The sequence below is a fragment of the Bison bison genome, unplaced genomic scaffold (genome assembly GCF_000754665.1).
Source record: "Bison bison bison isolate TAMUID 2011002044 unplaced genomic scaffold, Bison_UMD1.0 scf7180017864063, whole genome shotgun sequence".
Classification (NCBI taxonomy): Eukaryota; Metazoa; Chordata; class Mammalia; order Artiodactyla; family Bovidae; genus Bison; species Bison bison.
This window is the reverse complement of record NW_011494635.1, coordinates 2,015,244-2,038,322: the sequence shown is the minus strand read 5'-3', so window position 1 is coordinate 2,038,322 and position 23,079 is coordinate 2,015,244. Positions and strand designations below refer to the sequence as shown.

General features: G+C 41.2%; 1 protein-coding gene across 2 annotated transcripts in view; it reads right to left on the bottom strand.

Moving 5' to 3' along the window:
- KIZ (kizuna centrosomal protein) overlaps positions 1-23,079 on the bottom strand; it is a 93,758-nt gene that overhangs the window by 67,381 nt on the left and 3,298 nt on the right. For both annotated transcript variants that reach the window (XM_010836335.1, XM_010836334.1), the window contains exons 2-6: positions 18,526-18,588; positions 16,483-16,636; positions 11,612-11,704; positions 2,688-3,333; positions 1,990-2,305 (exon numbers count right to left, since the gene is read on the bottom strand). In XM_010836335.1, coding sequence (XP_010834637.1) covers positions 1,990-2,305; positions 2,688-3,333; positions 11,612-11,704; positions 16,483-16,636; positions 18,526-18,588 — 1,272 coding nt within the window. The remainder of the gene's footprint in view (positions 1-1,989; positions 2,306-2,687; positions 3,334-11,611; positions 11,705-16,482; positions 16,637-18,525; positions 18,589-23,079) is intronic.

Genomic DNA, 23,079 nt, shown 5'->3' with positions numbered 1-23,079 from the left:
TTGCTGCTGCTGCTGCTGCTATGTCGCTTCAGTTGTGTCTGACTCTGCGCGACCCCACAGACAGCAGCCCACCAGGCTCCCCCATCCCTGGGATTCTCCAGGCAAGAACACTAGAGTGGGTTGCCATTTCCTTCTCCAATGCATGAAAATGAAAAGGGAAGTCGCTCAGTCGTGTCCAACTCTTAGCGACCCCATGGACTGCAGCCTACCAGGCTCCTCTGTCCATGGGATTTTCCAGGCAAGAGTACTGGAGTGGGTTGCCATTGCCTTCTCCAACTCAAATGCTTAGTTTCCAACAATTTTTGGTAAAATATACTCCAAAATTTCAAGAAGATGGTTTTAGGGTCACAAGAAACAGTCATTCATATAGAATAGGAGATAGAACATCCTTAATTCTACAGTCATACTCAACCTATTCATTTCAAAAAAGGACTGAGTCCTGAGTAAGTCCACTACTCCTCCTACCAAAATACCAACTTGTGCAAGAACTGCTATAAAAAGAAGGCAAATACCACCTGAAATAGAAACATTCTCTTCTTAGTAATAAAGTTTCTAATGATGTAGTACATAATAACCCATACCTCCTCAATGAGAGGCAAGTACCATTACTAGAAAAACCCCATTGGGCTTGCCTCTGCTATAAAGCGAATCTCCCAAGGATGGGCACCACAATGGTTCTTCCATCTACAGCACAAGTACTTTATACTTAAGTGCTCTTAATAAATATTTCTTAAACGTCAGTTTGAAGTCCATTAGACTATAAACTTTTCATTCTAAATTGGTAATGAGTGGTAAGAGGCAGTATATTAAAAGCTACACTGGTAGTTTAAAGAAAACATAACACCCTCATGTGCAAGAAATCCACTTGGCTTTTCACTGTTACTGGGAATGCTGGAGAGCGAGTGATGGCATCACAGTGTCACATGTTCCAAGGTGGGATGGGGGCAGGGAGGCTGTATGGAGGGTTGGCCCCCCGCCTAGGCGTCAATCTTACACCCCTGGCCTTGGTGTCCTCATTTTATTTTTTAGGCCGCTCTGTGTGGCATGGGGATCTTGGTTCCCTGACCAGCAACTGAGCTCAAGCCCTGGGAACTCAAGCCCCCTGCCTTGGGAGCATGGAGTCTTAGCCACTGCACTGTCAGGGAAGCCCTAGTGTCCCATCTTAGATGATGAGCTCTACTCTGCGTTGTTTACTGAGGTTCCTTGTACCCGTAAGATATCTGATGCTATTAGTGCTACCCTTATTGCAGAACTGATTCTCAACATGTTGTTTCTATGTTTCCTACAACCCCACTACCTCCAATCAACAGCAAACCTGGGTTTCTTGCATTGCAGGTGGATTTCTTTACCGTCTGAGCCACCCGGGGAGCTCGTGGAAAAAAAAATGAATTTTTTTGACTTGAACTTTTATGACTTGGCTTTTATAAGTGCTCAAAATATATAACATTGACACTCCTCTTGAACCTTAAAGTCTCCAATGTCCTCACATTTACACTGAGAAAAGGAAAGCTGCCTTACATATACACTTATTAAAACTTATTAATGCATATTTAATTGTATCACAAAAATGACACAAGGGAAAGGGATAGAAGGATTAAGCAAATTAATTAATTAGATACAAAGTTCTCAGTCTCAAAAATTAAATTCCCAAAAGTTTAAGTGTTTGTCACCTGTGTTACTACAAGTCCAAAATGACTGGTTTTCTAAAAGAATGGTGGGTAAGAAGTGGAGGGAATTACTTATGAATTAACCAGGGATTCTTTAGATATCATTATAAACTGCCAGTCACCATGATTTCAATGATACTCAGAGTTTTAAAGCTATTTCATTAAAAAAAAAAAGAAACTAGTCCTTATCCAAAAGACTATTTATGAGAATTAAGGGACTTACACACTTACAGCTGAGTGTTCAATAATATACTCCCAGTGGAAAGGTCTCTAAAAATATCTATAATTAAAACTGAACAGTGAAAAAAAATGAATGACTTACTCCTTTGCTGGCAAGTTAGTGAAGGACTCATTTGGTGAATCAGGAGTGCTTGGGGCTTGCAAAATACAGTTAGGTTTTCCGGTGGATGGGGCATCTCTTTCTTGCTCAGAGTGGATTACATTTAAGGTCTCTGTTCCATCTTCTTGCTCCATTGTGTCTCCCAGATTTGTCTGTAGTTCTGGACTCTTTAAAATCAGATCGTCTTCACTTACAGAAACTGTGAGGTCACTGCTACTGCTCAAACTCTCCTCCTCCTGCTCTTCCTGCTTTTTTCTGAAGGGCTCCTGTGACTGTGAGTCCTCACAAGGAAGGTGATCTGTAACAGGGAATATGAACAGATGGCCAATCACTGACTTCAGGGAGCTGGGAGAGGTAAGATGCTCTACCTCTCAGAGCAGAACTACTCATCAGCTAGGAACATGCAGAAACAATCCACAAGTAACTGTGGTGTTTTTTTAAAGCACATTAAAAATATTTTTAAAATATCACAGTGGGTTTAAAAATCAGAGAATTTGTTTGCAAAGGTACTTCTATGGACATATTTAAGAATGCATTAGAACGGAATTCATTGGCACAGTCACTACTTTGCTTTGGGACAGATACGACAAGACGGTATTTTGTATTTTTAACACACATCACCACCCAGAAAAACTAAATACCGACAAAAATCAGCAAACCGTCTTAGCCTCTCACCCCACCTGAGGAAGCTTTCCTGGCAGGGGGCTTCTCTTGAGGACACTCGTTTTCAGATGCATAGGATTCTGAGCCTGACAGCGGAGAGACTGGCGGTCTGGCTCTTTCTTCCTCGACTTCAATATGCTCCCGTGTCAGTATTTCTCCCTCTGATCCCTCTGATCTCCTGGAACTGTCACACTTTAAATCAGTGGTTCTGTTCTCTGGCCTTAATCTCTCCCATAACGGGGAATGGAGTTCGGCCGACTTTTTGCCTTCAGATAAATTACTCTTGCTCTGACATGCGTTGCTTCCTATCTCGAAGCAATGAGTTTGTTCCTCCTCAGACAATGCGCTGGCTGTGACTGGCGTTTTCTCACCAATCTGAAGAGATGTCTTTCCATCTATTTTGTCAGACTTATTTAAGCACTGTGTGTCACCAGGAGTTTGTACTACACGGCTGCCTGTCACATCACTGCTCTGGGCTGTCTGCTGGTGTGAATGTGGGTCAGGAATTGAAAAGTTCTTTGTGGGTTGGGGAGATTTCCGCTCTGTAGTGAAATCTCCAATGCCTGAGACAGCTGACATTTGGCGGCCCATAAACATGGTTGCTGGTTGATACAATCCTCTTGACATGGCTGTCCCTGAGTTAATTTCTGCCGGCATTACAACCTGCAGCCCCAAACGACATGAATAAGAGTTAAACATGCTGTCTGTGAACAGTGAGGTTATTTAGGTTGTTTTCAGGAACAAAATGAGGTAAGGAAGCATGACCAATGAAATCAACACCTACCATGTTTTATAAAACTCATTGTGTTTTGTTGTTGTTCAGTCACTATAGTCAAAGCTATGGTTCTCCCAGTAGTTATATATGGATGTGGGAGTTGGACTGTAAAGAAGATTTCTATACATTAATAATGAAATATCAGAAAAGGAAATTAACTGTCTCATTCATAACTACATAAAAATACCTAGGAATAAATATAACCAAGGAAGTGAAAGATTTCATGTTGAAAACTATAAAACATTAATGAAAAACACTGGAAAAGACACAAATTAGTGGAAAAATAGTCTGTGCTCATGGATTGGAAGAATTAATATTGTTAAAAGGGCCGTAATCGCCAAAGCAATCTACAGATTCAATGTGATCCTTATCAAAACTCCAGCGGAATTTTTCACAGAATCAGAGCAATCTTAAAATTTCTGTGAAAACACAAATGACCCAAATAGCCAAAGCAATCTTGAGAAATAAGAGCAAAGCTAGCAGCATCATGCTGTTTTATTTTGAAATATATTACAAAGCTACAGTAATGAAAACAGTATGGTACTGCCATAAAAAAAAAAAAAAAAACAGACACATAGATCAATGGAACAGAACAGAGACCACAGAAACAAACCCATACATGTGGTCATTTACAACAAAGGAGCCAAGAATATACAATGGAAAGAGGACAGTCTCGTCAACAAAGGTGTTGAGAAAACTAGACAGCCACATGAAAAAAAAATGAACCTAGATCATTAGCTAATACCACACACAAAAATTAACTCAAAATGAATTAAAGACTTGAATGTTTTACAAAACCATAAAACTCTTAGAAGAAAACACAGATGGTAAGCTCTTTAATGTAAGTCCATGGCAATGATTTTTGAATCTGACACCAAAAGCAAACGTAACAAAAGCAGAAACAAACAAGAGAGACTACTTCAAACTAAAAAGCTTCTGAACAGCAAGGGAAACCATCACCAAAAAGGAAAACTATCGAATGGGAGGGAATATTTGCAAATGATATATTGATGAAAGTGAAAGTCACTCAATCGTGTCTGATGCTTTGTGACCCCTTGGACTATACAGTCCATGGAATTCTCTAGGCCAGAATACTGGAGTGGGTAGCCGTTGCCTTCTCTAGAGGATTTTCCTAACCCAGGGATAGAACCCAGGTCTCTTGCATTGCAGCTGGATTTTTTACCAGCTGAAACAACAGGAAGTCTTGATATATTGATAAAGGGCCAATATCCAAAATGTATAAAGAACTCATACAACTCAAGAGCAAAAAAAATGGGCAGAAAAGTCTGAATAGACATTTTTCCAAAGAAGACATACAAAGGGCCAAAAAGCATAGGAAAACATGTTCAACTTCACTAATAATCAGGGAAAAGGAAATGAAAACCACAGTTAGATATCACCTCACACATGTTAAAATGGCTATTACTAAAAACAAGAAATAGCAAGTATTGGTGAGGATGTGGAGAAAAGGAAACCCCTGTGTACTGTTGCTGGGAATGTAACTGGTGCAGCTACTAGGAAAACAGTATGGAGATACCTCAAAAGTTGATCTAGCAATTCCAATAAAACAAAGGCACTATCTTGAAAAGATATCTGCACCCCCATGTACACTGCAACATTATTCACAATAGCCAAGATACAGAAGCAATCTAAGAGTCCAATAACGGCGGAACGGGTAAAGAAGTGGTACAAATACACAATGGCATATTATTGAGCTGTAAAAAAGAAAGAAATCCTGCTACTTGTAACAATGTGAAAAAAATCTGAGGCATTATGCTAAGCGAAATAAGTCATACAAATACTGTATAATCTCTCTTATATGTGTGCATGCTCTTTGCAACCCTATGGACTGTAGTCCGACAGGCTCCTCTGTCCATGGGATTCTCCAGACAAGAATACTGGAGTGGGTTGCCATGCCTTCCTCCAGGGTATCTTCCTGACCCAGGGATCAAACCTGCATCTCCTGCGTGACAGGAAGATTTTTTTTTTTTTTTTAATTTTACCACTGAGCCACCTGGGAAGCCCAATCTCTCTTACATTTGGATTAAAAAAACAAAAACAAAAACAAATACAAACCAAGTTCACAGATACACAGAACAGACTGATGGTTGCCAGAGGTGGAAGAGTGGGGAACAGAAGAAATGGGTGAAATTTTTTTTTTTTTAGTTTAAATAAACTGAAAGCATATGGAGAAAGTTATAGCAAAGCAAATGAATATAACTGAAAAGACTTATTAGTGAACAGAAGGTAACTTTTAAAACCAGGGGTTCGTCTTTACTGAGGGAAGGGGGAAAGGCCACACTGCTGGAGACAGCAACAAATTTAGAACTACTGTAACAATGTCTCAGCTAATAATCACCAACTACAGTTTTTAAAGCAGGTGGACCCTGACCGTTATTGCACTTTGAAAAATATATTTATGTTATTCTGCATGTTTTGCAGAATGTGGCAGTAATCTTTATTTTTCTTATTATTTTTCCCCACAGATAAGGAAATTAGTATCATGATGAATGCAGAATAGAAAAATGGAGCTGTCAGACCTAATTTCCATCTTTTCACACAGTACTATTACTGCTCTTAGTTTCTATGTAAACAAGTCCTTAAGTCCCAGTGAGACTTCCCCAAATCCCTTAATAAAAATTTACATATAACAATCCTGAAGGAATTCTTTCACTTTATTATATGTCAGACTGCATTGTGTCCTTCCCTAAATTCTTATGTTCAAGTCCTAACCTCCAGTATGACTGTATGTGGAGATAGAACTTAGAAGGAGGTAATAAAGGTTAAATGAGGTCTATCAATCAAGTAGACTGCTGTGCTTAGGAACAGACCAGAGATCTCTCTCTCTCCACACACATGCACAGAGAAAAGGACACACAAGAACAGAGAGAGAGGATAGTCTGCAACTCAGAGCTCGCACCAGAAACCACCCCAGCTGGCACCTAGATCTCAGATGTCCAGCCCGTGACAAAATAGATTTGTTTTTCTAGCTACGCAGTCTGGGCTGTTTTGTTATGGCAGTCCAGGCAGACTGAGACTCCATGACAATGTGATTTTTAACTTTTCATTTTGCCACTGGGGTAGATGAGAGACTCAACCAAATTTTCACAACTGTAGCCAAAAGGAGACATTTCTGGCCAATAAATCCAATAGAAGTTGGAACTACCAAAATTTCAAAATGGGTCCATTAAATTCAGGCTTTAAAGGTACATCTTGTAAGTTTTTTGGTACTGACATCATGCTAAAATCATCTAATACATGTTGTTACCACCAGGTGGCTTTCCTTTCCTTTTCCTAATTGGTAGGTACCTCTGGCCTCAGTACCACAGTAAGTGGTGTGACGTCAGGACTCCTCAGCACGGCCACCCCAGGGGAACAGGAAGATGGCTGACTACAGCGACAGAAGGATCAGTGGACATGTGCCAAGCACTTACCAGGTGTCAAGCCAACTTCCATTGGTTACTTTTTAAACCCTTGAAATGACCATTTTTGTTATACCCACTCCAGGAAGACTTAGCAAGGGCAGACAATTTGCTCTTGGTCACAGGATTCAAACCCAGATACAAGGACTCCATTGCCCATCCGTTACGCCACAGCACTCAAAACTGAGTTAAACTCAAACTGGGTTACACAATAACACAAGAATTCCTCATAATGAAATCTGAAGTGTATGTCTAATTTCTCACTCCACTTCAACCAGTACAGAATCCCATCTCACCTGATCCAACTGGACTAGTCCAGCAGTAAGGGAGACCATTTCAGTCTCTCCTATGCTTAGCTGAAAATGCATCTAAATGGATACCTGAAATATTTTGCACCACGAGACAAGGCTGCTTTTATTCGACCAGGGATTTCTCCTAACTTTTGAAGAGCTTTCACCCAGACTACCTTAGAAGGCAGTGGCAGCAAGATAGCTAATAAGATGGACATGGTCTGAGTTTGAACTTGGGCTCCTGCAAGCAGTGCAGCCTTTGGCAAGTCAACCAACTTCTCTGAGCCTTCCTCTATAATGAGGGTAACAACAGTATCTACTTCCAGAACTGTCGACAGGATTAAATGAGTTGATGAATATAAAGTACATACTGAAGGCCTTGGCAAAACAGATGTGCAGTGACTGTTCCCTGTTCTTACTATTAGGATTAGAAGCAGAAATAACAACCTGCACAGCCATTTTCCATGTGACCCTGGCAGGGAAGTTTCCAACAGTGGAAGTGGAACTCCTCAACCAGCCCTGTGATGAAATTCTCTCGTCCTTTACATTCTTCAGCCCTGGTAGGGTATAATTTTTCTGTGAAGTATCCAGTTCACTTCTGCTTTTAGGGGCATATATTTTACAGTATAACAGTTTAGAAACTTCAGAAACCCCACCTCAAAGTTTATGCTCTCATTCACAAATGCCATCTCCATATGGTACATATGTTTTGGGAACATATGTTTTGATGTGTTTTTAGGTACATGTCCTAGTCACTGTTGATACATAATAAAACTGGGCAAGGAGAAGAACATGCCTAGAGACCAATGGTATTAGAGTCTACCCCAAAGTGAAAAATGACAATGTATAATAGAGCAGGATGACTATATGATAGTAAAATTTGTGAGGATTCAAACTGAGACCTGAACTTTGTCTTTCCTGCTAATTAACAACAATGAGAGTTTACTAAGTGGATTAATACTAGAAACAAGTGTGGGGGATGAACAGACCAATGATTACTGAAGAGAACACATGACTCTGAAGAGCAGCCACCGGATGCATGGACACACTGGGTGCCCTTTTATAAAACCGAGCCAAAGTTCCACCCTGAAAAAATAGACAACTACTATCTGATCATTCTTAGTAGAGCATCCAAGTTACTGCTTTTGGTTGAAAGGTGCACAATCACTTTTTAAAGATATCCTTCTGTAACTCAGAATTATCATGAATTTGAAAGCTCCTCTCCCCTTCATTGGTGTTTTCCATCTCAATGGCCACCCCAACTCAGGGTCTCTGGTTCATTCCTTGCGTCTGAACAAAGCCTGGTTTCCTCGCTCCATGAGCTCCTTCCCCCAGGGCACCCACACCACACTACCAGGCCTGCCTTCCCCCACCTCTGATGGAACTGCTCTGCGCCCCAGCGCTTCCTCCACCTGCCCCACTGTGCACGTGCACGCACAATGATTCAGGGCGGGGCTGGGGGGGGGGATGTCAATCACTGAGCGTGGGACGGAGTTCCACGATGGTCCTTTCCAAGCTCATCTTCTCCCACTTCCTGTAAGAACATTGGCCCTTAGCCAGGCTGACGGCTGCCCACCAGGCTTCCAGCTTCCACTCCCTCATTCACAATATTTCCAAACTGGAGAATATCTATCACATCCCCAGGGACTGGCACCTGCCTCACCCTTCATGTCAGCTCACACGGTACCTCCTCCCCAGGCCGCAGAGGATGCACTGCAGAGGAAGTGAACCCTCTTTCTCCATGGAGCTGGCCCTCAGCACACACTATCCTGGGCCTGGGAAAGAATAGCACTTTGTGGAGAACACCTGGAGGGCAAGCATCATGGCATTCCTAGAGGGACCTCTGCTTCTCAAACAGAGCACTCGCTCAACAATGATCCACTGAAAACCACGGGGCTAAGGCCAGTCCCTGGAGACCAGTGCTCCAGGCACAGAGACTAACTCATATGATGCTGAAAGAAGAGGTGCACAGGTTTCCAATGAAAGATAAAACACACCCCCAAATGATAAGGAATTGTTCTAGTTTAGTATTTAGTAAGTATTAACTACTTTGGAAACAATGACAGACTTTATTTTTTTGGACTCCAAAATCACTGCAGATGGTGACTGCAGCCATGAAATTAAAAGATGCTTGCTCCTTGGAAGAAAAGTTATGACCAACCTAGACAGCGTATTAAAAGGCAGAGATATTACTTTGCCAACAAAGGTCTGTCTAGTCAAAGATACGGTTTTCTCAGTAGTCATGTATGGATGTGAGAGTGGGACTATGAAGAAAGTAGAACACTGAAGAATTGATGCTTTTGAACTGTGGTGTTGGAGAAGACTCTTGAGAGTTCCTTGGACTGCAAGGAGATCCAACCAGTCCATCCTAAAGGAAATCATCCCTGAATGTTCATATGAAGAACTGAAGCTGAAGCTGAAATTCTAATACTTTGGCTACCTGATACGAAGAACTGACTCATTGGAAAAGACCCTGATGGTGGGAAAGACTGACGACAGAAGGAGAAGAGGACGACAGAGGATGAGATGTTTGGATGGCATCACCAACTCAATGGACATGAGTTTGAGTAGGCTCCAGGAGTTGGTGATGGACAGGGAAGCCTGGCATGCTGCAGTCCATGGCATCGCAAAGAGTCAGACATGACTGAGCGACTGAACTGAACTGAACTGACTGAACTACTTTGGGATTTTGCTGTAATGCTTTACCTTTTAATTGATGGAACATCAATGGGAAATTGAAAAAAGGAAACTTATATATGTCTCAAAGTGTTACCTAATTGATTCTTACATATGCAAACAGACAAAGCTTTTAAGGTGGTAACACTTTTCAGTAAAAAGCAAACACTTCTAATTATTCTGTGTAACATGTTAGGGGGTTGGCCGCTATATGTCTCTTGCCCTAATGTTAAATATGACTGAAAAGGAAACTGTATAACTATACATAAGGTAAGGAATCAGTTGTACCAATAGAAAAAAAAAAATCTCCCGTTTTACTTAAGTACCATTGACACTGCCATACTAACAACGTGACTATCAGGAACAGCACAGAAAGAACAAACTGGATCATAGATTTAAAAACATGTCAATTATTTCGCGACCAAATGTCAAACAGAAAGACTGCCTGAATGGCTCAGAAGTCTATCACATCACACCACATTTGGTGTACATCTAATGGCAAAGAAGTCATTTATCATTAAAGGCCTTTTCATATAGGTCAAGGTTGCTGGGGCTTGGTGTTTTGTATCCTACAGTTTAAAGAATGCTCTAAATTCTAGGTTTTTTAACTTTTTAATCTTTAGGAAAGAAAACTAAAACTTTCTATAAACTCAGATTAATGCCTGCTAATGCACAGAAAAAAAAGAAAAACTAAAACCTTGCTCCTACTATAAAAACAAAATAGTGTGGCCTCTGTTTCTTTTCTGATAAGAGTCTTAAATACCAAACAGTTAACTGCATAATAACATTTACTGGCAGCCAGGCAGCCTGCTTAGCAGATATATAAAGCAGGTAAAAGGAGAAAAAGTTAATTTCTTGGCTGAATGATTCCATCGGTAGCTATAGGGCAAACCTGAAAGTCTTTTAGTAAAGTAGCAGTTGATTCTTCTATCAATCTGTAGCACACATACTCTTCCAAGGAAAGCATTAAATATGAAAATCATATCCCGTTATCATCTGTTTCCAGCTTTCAGCCCAGGAAGCTTTTCTTAATGAATGCTGCAGCCTAAGGAGCAAGCACGCTGTTGGCTTCTCTGAATAATGGAGTGATGCTCCCGGTTTTGCTTATTACAATATCGACTTGCTGAGGGGGTTTCACACATAGTCACAAGTGACTACTCTTGCCAGCATGCTCCAAGTTATTACAAGATGTTTTTAGACATTTCATCTAAAAGAGCTTTACTGCTTTTAGTGAAGAAAACATCTATGGTCTTGAACAGAATCATTTATATGGAGATAGGGAGGAGGATTAGAAGCCTGCATTACGGCAGATACATAGCAGAATTTATTTAAGTATTCCTTGCCGTTCTTTTTTGTCTGCTGCTGAGATATGCAATCCTTTCTTTCCACTTTATCTATGAAAAGGTTAAAATGTACAAAATTATGTATACAAAGAAAAGCAGCAAAATGCCCATTTTGTTTACCGCTCATTTAAAACATTTCTGGAATGAAGAAAAAAGCAGCTACAAAGCATTATATAAACACAATTTCATCTGCTAACAACACTGAGGTTTTCTTTGGGCTCTATCTCTTTTGCAGCCACAGTGACTGCCTTTCGGCAAGTTTAATTGAATTATACACTAAAGCCATACTCTATAAGCAAATGTCTTTAAATAATCACTTAGAGTGTAATCAAAAAGATCTTTGTAACAAGATGATCTTATTTAAAACAATATCTTAAAAGATGAACACTCCAAAAATCCTCTGTTAACAGAAAGTTTATCATTTTAACTTACTACCTTTTCTTTGTCTTCATCTTTCAGTTCACCTTTTTTCCCCAGGCTATCTTTTGAGAGTAGCTGCATCTTCTTAATTTGAGTCTCAAATTCAATCTAAAAATAAACAAAGTTTGATTTTGTGGAGGATATTATTACAACCAACACCTGTCCATATTTTTCAGTCTTTACAACATAAAAGGAACAGTGAAGAGACAGTAGAAGCTGATACAGCTGAGAAATTTAGCTTATCTTAGAAACCACACAATTTCACAAACAACACATATCAAGAGCTGAATTCTGTAAAATGTTATATATTTTAAATAAAATAGCATTGATGGAAGTTTTACTTAGCCTTTCATCAATTCAGGAAATAAAACCTTGATGATATTAAGCTACATGAAAATCCAGTTATTTTATCTTGAAAGTAACACATTAGATGATGTTCTCTGAAAAGTTCTGTCCTTAAAAAGGGAAAAGAAAGCAATCCTACTGATTTCTTATCTGAATGATATCTACACAGTATCCTGGTCCTATTCATCACAGCCACTGAAGGTATTATTTGCTAGACCATCAACTGGAAACACATGCCATTTCTCAGGGATACACATGCACTGTGGACCTCTGTGATCAGCACCGCAGCCATCAGGTTTATTCTGGCCCTAATAACGTAGAGATGTCAGGGTCACTGTCACGCTCCAACTGATGAAAATGACTCCATTATGAAGTGACTTTTCCTTAAAAGCAAGGCATAAAAAGCTTTGTTCAAAGTATAATAAAACTTTGATTCATATGTTAGTAATTAAAGCTTTAAAAAGCCCTTGACTATGGTCATCACAGATAATTTTTCATCACAGAACACTTTCCAAACGAGGCAGTGATGCTCTGCAATTAGAAACACACCTATAAGATAATAAAATTAGAAAACTGTTTTCTCAGTTCTCAGTCTAAATACAAAATGGGCCCAAGTTTTTGTTTTGACACTCAAAAAGTGAACAGACAATAATAACCAAAATTGACTTGTCTCCCTCAAAATATCTTAAAACGTATTACATGATGCCCCATTTTTAGTAAAGTTAAGCAGGGACTTCTTTTTTCTCTATCACAGTGCTATTAACACAATAGATGGCAGTAATGTTATAAAGAGATACCTAATTAAATCAAAGTTTCATAAGGCCAGTAAAAATGACAAAATAAGCCAAGAAAAGATAAAGAAATAAGGCAATTAAGAAAATCCAGTTTACTTCTTTCTGTTCTATATCTACTCTTTTGAACTCAACAGATATTTAATTTTTAAGCCCAAGAGCTTTAAGCAGGCATCCTCTACAAATGCCAAGAGAAAATATCTTTAAAAAGAGATGAGAGGCGGTTTACAAAATAAACACCAAAAATAAAGAGGTTTATTAAATAATAAGTCTTAAGCAAAAACTCTTTCTTCCTATGGCTTACAAATGTTTTCTTATGCTCAAGGATTTCAAGGGGAGGAGACACAGGACCAGATGGGGACTTGCTCCCCCACCCTGGGGACCTTCCCTGAGCCCTGTCATGCCAGCCCCGTGCCTGGCACTTGAATGAAGGAGGCTAAAGTGGAGGCTGGCAATGCTCCTCATACGACCCTGGAAGCTTTCTGGGTGCTCCTAGGTTCCAGCGACCCTGTCTCTGTGCTGAAGGCTCCTCAGCCCTTGGGGAGGCTGCTCTGCCCACAAGAGCACATGGGTAATGAAACCTCACCCTCTGTACCCCTCCTCCATCAGCCCTCAACCAGTGATGCTTGGCAGCCGGGAGCTGCATCTCCCAAATGCTCTGAACCACTCGGTGGAGCGTCCCTGTGGGATTAATCTCCATGTGCCGACTGGAGCTGACTCAACACCCCATTTCGGTCACCTGTTCTTCCTTGTCTCAGCTACCCACCTGCAGCATCCTTGCACTTCCCATGAAAGCCACTTACAGCCAGACCCTGTCTCAGGATCAGCTTCAGAGAAAAGCCAAACAGACAAGACCAAAGGACACCTGAGGAAAATGCTAATGACAAGCTGCCACAGTGGGGAGTGGGGGTTGGGGGAGAGGACGAAGTGGGCAGGAGGGGTGGGGCATGTCTTCACAGCACCGCTGATTCTCTGGTTTACATTCATGAACGGAGGCTTAAGCACTCTACCTGAATGCTGAGAGGGGACAACCTGAAGGGCTGTAGTCAAGACTATTAGTTGAGCACAGCCAACCTCCAAACCTTGATTTCTAAGTACCCCTCTGCACTCAAAGGGGTACAGAGCTGCACTGTGAACTATACTCACAGCTCCTCACATAAGAGCCTAATTCCAGGTCTGAGGCAGGGAAGCAGAAGGTAAACCTGGAACATCCTGTCAAAAGGACAGGAAAATGTGAAGAGCAAAAGAATAATTACAGTAACTGGTAATGTAATGATGAAATAAAAATTCACAAGCCCACAGTGAATTGTGGGAGGGAGAAGGAGGAGGAAAGGAAGGTCTTCTTCATGAAATGCCAGCTAACAAAGGTATTGATAGAAGATAAGATCAAATCAGAAACATTTCACAACTTCCACTATAACTGATTCAGGCACCATTAATGGATCCTAAAACCACTAGGCAAAAGGCTGCTGAGAAACAAGGTATTCCCAAGATGCCAAGCCACCACTCTGCAGATTATTTACTAATTTTCAGAGCAGAGAAAGGTACCTTACAATAGAGAGACCTAGAGACTGCCGTATTAACCAAGACATCAAACTCAGCCTCGCTCAAGCAGGACCACCCGACATCATAGCTCATATACCTTCTGACTGGATACATCAGGGTGTATATAACTTCAGCCATGACTATTTAAATTTAACTAACACCAAAACTCAGTCCTCAGTGTCCCAAGCTACATTTTAAGTGCTCAACAACCGCGTATGGCTAGTGGCAACTGTATCAGACAGCATCTATAGGGAGAAGGTTCCCATCGCCACAAAGCTCTACTGGGAGGTGCTAGTCTAGGCTGAATTTCTAGTTCACAAGAAATACAGGGAACACTACACAAGTTAAATGACACCACAAAGAAATAACAAGTCAAATTCAGAATGTAAGTCATCCTAGAAACAACTGGCCTGCCTTCTTCAAAAAGTCAGTATCATTTGGGGGAAAAAAAAAAGGAAGAGGGGTAGGAGACCAAATCAGATTAACAGATTAAAATAGAACACAATAACAAATATAACATGTGAGCCCTGGTTGGCTCTTGGTCTGGAAAAACAGACTTTTGAAGAGAACTGCAGAAACTAAAATATCAACTGAATATTAAATATTATGGAATCATTAGTAATCTTCTCAGATGTGATAATGGTATGATTATGGAGAAGACTGTCCTTGTTTTTAGAGAATCCACACTTAAGTATTTAGGGGAGAAATGTCATGGTTTCTGCAGCTTAAAATAAATACACATACAGAGACACAGGCCAAGCAAATACAGCAAAATATTTATAACTGTTATAAATATTTATATTTATATCTGGATAGATCACAAGATGTCAGTCCATTTAGGTTGCTATAATAAAACAGTACTGGTTGGGCAGCTCATAAACAATTGGAATTGTTGATGAGTTGTGGAGGCTGGAAGCCAAGATCAAGGTGGCCTTCTGGAGAGAGCCCCCATCCTGGTTCAGAGCTACCATCTTCTCACTGTGTCCTCAGGTGGAAGGGGCCAGGAGTGCCCTGGAGCCTCTGTTATGAGGCACTAATCCCATTCATGAGAGCCCCACCCTTATGACTTAAGCACCTCTCAAAGGCCCCACCCACTAATAATACACTTTTGTGGGGTTAGGATTTCAACATATGAATTTGGGCAGGCTTACACAAACGTTCAGACCATAGCACGAATGTTTATTATAATAATTATTTTCATGTATATTTAAAACTTCTATAATACAAGGCTAGGGGGAAAGTTCCGGAGAAGGCAATGGCACCCCACTCCAGTACTCTTGCCTGGAAAATCCCATGGACAGAGGAGCCTGGTAGGCTGCAGTCCATGGGGTTGCTGAGGGTCAGACATGACTGAGCAACTTCACTTTCACTTTTCACTTTCATGCATTGGAGAAGGAAATGGCAACCCACTCCAGTGTTCTTGCCTGGAGAATCCCAGGGACGGGGGAGCCTGGTGGGCTGCCGTCTATGGGGTCCCACAGAGTCGGACACGACTGAAGTGACTTAGCAGCAGTAGCAGAGGGAAAGTTCAAGAGGGAAAAAAAGGAATGCTGAAGCAACTTCTCCTGTAACCGGTGAGCAGGTGGGTTAAGTCAGGTAAAAGCCCTGAGCAGCACAAATAGAAATGAAGCCTCGCCCTCCACGTTTGGCACAGTTTGTCAAGCAGCCTAAGGGAGTGGGGAGCCAGGGTGAGAGATGGCAGGGAAGGGGAAGCTATTCTGACTCTCAGAGTCGATGGGCATGAGGACCAACTCCTTGGACCAGTTCTCCCCCTCAGTTTCCTCCTGACACCTGGCCTGCCCAGAACAGAGGGGCCCACACCAGAGAAAAAGAACCCTCTGAAGAAGGAGCCAGTCTCTGCAAGATATCCTGATGATGCCAAGAGATACCAGGTACCGGGTGAGGGGCCAGGTATGGCTGGTGGCCATGCCTGTTTAAGTTAACCACTTATATAGTATAACAAAGCACAGACATTCCAGTAAGTCAACTAAAGCAGAAATCTGAGAACATGCAATTTCAACCTGTCTGATCAAAATGTGGCCATATGGTAATAAATTCCTGGAAAAAACTGACAGTTAATCTTCTGGATAAACAACCTAACGTTAGTGACTGTCACAGATCTGAAACTTATTCTCGCCAGTCCCAATCTTAGCAAAAAAAGACAAGAAAACAAAAACATAAACAAAAAACAGTACAAAACACCACCTTCAGTTCTTGCAGCTTCTCTAAACTTGCAGTAATGTTAGCTTGGATCCGCTCGAACTGCTTTAAATATTCTTGGTTTCGAATACGAGCATTCTTTTCTGATTCACATATTTCCTTCAGGTACTTCTTTAGTTTTATATACTTCAGCTTAGCTCTAGAAGAGTAAAAGCAGATTTTTAAACAATGGAGTTAGACTTGGACAAATCTAAGGATTTGCTTTAACAAAACTGTTAATGAGACAGTGTATTCTAAGATATTTTACCCAAATGCTGCAGCCCAAAGGACAGAATGTATATGCATCTTTAGAGAGGAAATTAATGCAACATCACTGAGGTATCACCTCTAGGCATAACTCTCCTGAGAAATGGACACAAGACCACATTACACCATTCACCCATATTTACATGGATTTCTTTCTCAAAATTAAGTGTGGTGTCAAGAGCAGGGTCTATGTGGCCCTGTGCAGGTAAACAGCCCATTACATTCTTTTATGTGACAGCTTCAAAACTACCTGTTCATGCTGCTGCTGCTAAGTTACTTCAGTCGTGTCCGACTCTGTGCGACCCCATAGACAGCAGCCCACCAGGCTCCTCCATCCATGGGATTTTCCAGGCAAGAGTACTGGAGTGGGTTGCCATTGCCTTCTCCTACCTGCTCATATAGAAACAGAATCAAACTATACACTATAACCCATAAACATTTTAAAAAATTTAGAAATTTAAAGTGCTCCAAAAGGTCTCATTTAGATATTTTAAATTTTTGTTAGAAACTGCAATAATGCACTGTATTATGAAGATATTTTATAATAGCAAATGGATTGTAACTCTGCTCAAATTGTGAAGAAACGTTTCAGTTCAGTTCAGTTACTCAGTTGTGTCCGACTCTTTGCGACCCCATGGACTGCAACACACTAGGCCTCCCTGTCCAACACCAACTCCCAGAGCCTACTCAAACTCATGTTCATCAAATCCACCCAACCATCTCATCCTCTGTTGTCCCCTTCTCCTCCTGCCTTTGATCTTTCTCAGCATCAGGGTCTTTTCCAATGAGTCAGTTCTTTGCATCAGGTGGCCAAAGTATTGGAGTCTCAGCTTCAGAATCAGTCCTTCTAGTAAATATTCAGGACTGATTTCCTGATGGACTGGTTGGATCTCCATGCAGTCCAAGGGACTCTCAAGAGTCTTCTCCAACACCACAATTCAAAAGCATCAATTCTTCAGCATTCAACTTTCTTAACAGTCCAACTCTCACATCCATACCTATGACTACTGGAAAAACCATAGTTTTGACTAGATGGACCTTTGTTGGCAAAGTAGTGTTTCTGCTTTTTAATATACTGTCTAGGTTGGTCGTAGCTTTTCTTCCAAGGAGCAAGCGTCTTTTAATTTCATGGCTGCAGTCACCATCTGCAGTGATTTTGGAGCTCCCCAAAATAAAGAAATGTTTGGAAACTCCAAAATGAAATACCACATAACCCTGCCTAATATTTTGTTGAAAGGTCAGCTATAATAATTATGCCTTAATCACTCACAGATGCACCATGTTTAAATTGTGACCCAAAAGATAAGACTACAATGTATCTTATTTTTAAGATATTTAAGCAAAATAGATTCCTGAAATTATACAGATACCAAATAATGAAAATATAATAATTTTTAAAATCTATTTTAATCAAATTTATTCTTATACTTGATAGTGATTATATGAAATTACAGTGTTTACTTGAAACATTTACACATCAAAAATAAGGAATAATAACAGGACTACAACTATGGTATTTGTAACATATATTAGGGTTAAATTTTGATTGTTGTTTAGTCACTAAGTCATGTCCGACTCTTTGCAACCCCATGGACTGTAGTCTGCCAGGCTCCTCTGTCCATAGGATTTTCTAGTCAAGAATCCTGGAGTGGGTTGCCATTTCTTTCTCCATGGTATCTTCCCGATCCAGGGATCAAACCCAGGTCTCCTGCACTGCAGGCAGATTCTTTACCATCTGAGCCAGGCAAACTGGTCTTAAAATTTTCTGCTGTCATATCTTACCTGCATACATCAGACTGATGATATTCATAAAGTTTCCTTTCCAGGTCCAATCTCTTCTTTTCGCTATAATAAAGAAGTATTTCATGAATAAATTACACTGGTCAGTAACAGGCAGTCAAATTTAGAACATGATCTCCTTTTTGAAAACGCTTCTCTGGTCTGAAGTGAAAAGAAAGTGAAAGTCGCTCAGTCATGTCTGACTCTTTGTGACCCCATGGACTATAGCCTCCCAGGTGCCTCTGTCTATGGAATTCTCCAGGCAAGAATATTCGAATGGATAGCCGTTCCCTTCTCCAGGGGATCCTCCCAACCCAGGGGTCGAACCCAGGTATCCCGCATTGCAGGCGGATTCTTTATTGTTTGAGCCACCAAGGAAGCCCAAGAATACTGGAGCCTATCCCCTCTCCAGGGGATCTTCCTGACCAGCTGAGCTACTAGGGAAACCCTCTCTGGTTTAAGAAGCAGAAAATGCCAGCTGCATGTGAAACTCAAGACACAAAGGAACTTAGCAGTCACTAGGCAAGTCAAAAAGCAGAAAGGACACCAGTATGAAGCAAAAAGAACAAGCTTTTCAAAATAAATGTGGAAATGCAGTGAGAAAAGCCTGGAAAGCAGGTTCATTCACTCCGCAAGTGTTATTTCTTGAGTGCCTTCATGAGCCAGGCTCTGCTCTAGTCCTGGAGATTGACTTGGTGAATGAGCCAACTAAGGCTCCTACCCTAAACCAGTGACATTCAAAAGGTAAGGACAGACAATACACAAGATAAACATGTAAAATACAACATGGCCAGCATCTCTGAGAGCTACAAGGATTCCGCCAGGTCTAGACACGAGGCTACCCTAAAACCATCCTGGACTGCAGGTTGGGGGCTCATTCTGTTTTCCACCAGATGATCCTGGGCAGGACCTCATGGCTGAGTCAGGAAGGGGTTTCTGAGAAGCAGACCTGGCCTCACTCACGTTTAGGGGAGACCAGGTCCCTGACACCATGACTGTGATCTGGGGGCGTTTCCCTGTATAACCTGTAAACACCATCATGATCGGTCACTGACTGCCATTCCCAGGAACTATGCCACGCAGGCTTCTGAGCTTTCTGATGAGTGCTGGCAGGAAGCTGGAGGACAGAGCGGGCATGCCCACCTGCACACCTGGTCTGGTGAGAAGCAGGGGAAACTGGGCAGCAGAAACGGTGGCAGTGGCCAAAACCCAGGGGCTGGAGAGGAAAACCACTGGACAGGAGGCCATTCCAGCCTCAAAAAGAGCCCTGGGGAGGTTCAGCCGCAGACTCTGCTCCATGACCACCAGAGTAACAGCTTCAACTGAAGCCATGCTGCTAATTTAAGCTAACATTAACTAAGGGTGAAAAAGAAATCGTATAATGTCTTTAAAAAAAAAAAAAAAAAAGACTGTGAATCAAAGACAAGGATTCCGGCAAAGGAAGGGTTCAGTGGCTCCCTGTGGGAAAGGGCTGAGGCATGGTCACTTGGGAGCCCTTGATTGTTAGTTTCTATTTTCCTTCAGTCATTTTTTTCCCTTAAAACCCCCAAAGGTTATACTGTTAGCTTTATTATAAGTAAATTTCTCTGCTCAGTGTAATCTAGAATGAAAACCACTGTTTAGCCAAAATTCTTTTAAAGGGAAAATGGTGTCCAAAACCCAAACACCTAATCTCTGCTTGTGGAACACAACCCATTCCTTAGCTGGGAAGTGCCTATGTTTAAAAAAGAAAAAAAACTTGTAGAATCACCAGTTTTAAACTAGTAGCTTCAAACACATCTTTACTTTCTCATTACTAAGAGTGAACTTGAAGTAAATATGGCATAACGGCTTCCATGTTAGAGATTTTTATTCCCTGTCTAAGATTTCACAATCAGTATGATAACAAGGAGTGGCTGACTGGACAGTGTAAGCAATTTAACACTAAATGACGAGGGCAGAGGGTCCTTAAACATGGCTATGACTTTTGTCCCTGATGTCCTTCTTCAGGCCTATTGTGCTCCTGCCAGTAAAGCGTGATCATTGTCTGTTTGCAAGGAACCATCAGATGGACCCAGCTGGAGGGTTATCCTCTGGGATGAGAGGTGTAGCCTGTGAAACTGCGAGGAACACGAAAGACAGGTCAAGACAGGGGAATGTGTCCAGACTGGGAGAGGCTGGAGAGACACGTTAACACAGGTTCACAGGTGGAATCCTGGACCAGGAAAAAAAAGGTGTTAAGACAGCTGCTGAAATTTGATTGGAGTTTGTGGACTGGTATATGGATGTTAGTTTCCTGACAAGAAGGGTTATTTGGTAACCGTGTCAGGGGCATCACATACCTGCCCTTTTCAAATGGTTTGGACAAGTCTTGTGCTCTTAGACAGGCAGACAGACAAATAGAAAGGGGGAAAGAAAATGAAATAAAAAGTTAAGAGTTGAGAGATCTGGGTGAGGGGAATACTAGAAGTCTTTGTCCTATTTACCTGCAACTTTTCTGTAAGCTTGGCCTTGTTTTAAAATAATTTTAAAAATTCACCCCTCACATGGAAAAGGACCACAGTCTTTATGGAAATCCATCAGCTCTCAAACAACCAGTTCTTTTCAATAAAGAATGTAAAACTTCCTCATTCCTACTCTATCTTCACTACACACAGACATCCACTGGTCACACTTCTCTACTCTAACACTTCAAAAACTGAAAAATCACAGTCAAACACCTCTTGGCCTTCTAATTCCAGACAAAATGATGCTGATCTCATTACCTCTTCCTCACAGGCTCATTTTTCTGAACACATCCACACGGCAGCACTCCAACACTGACTTTCCTATCTGTTCTTCTCAATCTAAGACTTAAGATATTTACCCCAACAAAAAAGCCAGAGAAAGGCTTATTGGGAGGATCATCTTGCAATTTCTGCACCTTAAATCTCTATTTCAAAATCTTTAAATACCCAGCCCTGGGATGTATATTCACAGGTCCAAGTTTGCATCACCTCATCCTAGACCTGACCTTTTGAAGTTTTACACACCTGGGTGGTCCTCAAAGCATAGCCACCAGCTTTAGTTTTCTCCTTATAAGCCACTTGTTACTCTGTTTTTGTCTCAATACCATCTTCAGCTTTACTCAACAAATATCGCAGCATCAATTTCTGGACTATTATGGTATCTCACTCTGAATCAACACCGGCACTGAAAAAACTGGGGTTGGTTAATAGCCTTTCAAAGGGATGTTTTTACATGATTTTAAGAGTCGATTCCACATTCATGTTGCTACCATGCTTGTGGCACTAGATACATTGTAACAAATCACTGCATCAAGCTCTTTTAGATTCAGTGACTGGCCTTCATCACAATGAGGAGAAAACACCAGAAAACACCTTAAACAAAAAGGAAAAAATTCAGAATATAAAATTAAATCTATATGTGACAACAGCTAAGACAATGTGGGTTAAAAATATACCACTTACGAAGTGGACTGCCAGGAGTTGGTGATGGACAGGGAGGCCTGGCATGCTACAGTCCACCGAGTTGCAAAGAGTTGGACACGACTAAGCAACTGACCTGAACTAAACACTGCGATGGCCCACCTCTTAAGAGAACTGAGAAAAGACAAGTTGTTTTTCTCTTTCATTCCCAGGACATTTCCAGACTGACAAACCAGCTGTGACTACCTGCGGTTGCAGACATCAAAACAGCTCCAGTTTTAGGAGACAAAGGTCCTTACGGTCACTGGGATTGATCAAACAAACAGGTACATCCAAACACTGAAATAGGATATAGACAATAATATTCATTGCTCATTGCTTTGCAAAACTAACAGCTTTCAACTTTCTTTTACTTTAAGGCTCACTGCTCTCAGTTCAGTTCAGCTGCTCAGTCGTGTCTCACTCTTTGCGATCCCATGGACTGCAATATGCCAGGCCTCCCTGTCCATCGCCAACTCCCAGAGTTTACTCAAACTCATGTCCACTGAGTCAGTGATGCCATCCAAACATCTCAATCTCTGTCGTCCCCTTCTCCCACCTTCAATCTTTCCCAGCATCAGGTCTTTTCAAATCAGTCAGTTCTTCGCATCAGGTGGCCAAAGTATTGGGGTTTCAGCTTCAGCATCGGTCCTTCCAATGAATATTCAGGACTGATCTCCTTTAGGATTGACTGGTTTAATCTCCTTGCAGTCCAAGGGACTCTCAAGAGTCTTCTCCAACACCACAGTTCAAAAGCATCAATTTTTCAGTGCTCAGCTTTCTTTATAGACCAACTCTCACATCCATACATGACTACTGGAAAAACCATACCTTTGACTAGACACACCTTTGTTGGCAAAGTAATGTCTCCGCTTTTTAATATACTGTCTAGGTTGGTCATAACTTTCCTTCCAAGGAGCAAGCATCTTTTAATTTCATGGCTGCAGTCACCATCTGCAGTGATCTTGGAGCCCAAAAAAATAAAGTCTGACACTGTTTCCACTGTTTCCCCTTCTATTTGCCATGAAGTGATGGGACCAGATGCCATGATCTTAGTTTTCTTAATGTTGAGCTTTAAGCCAACTTTTTCATTCTCCTCTTTCACTTTCAT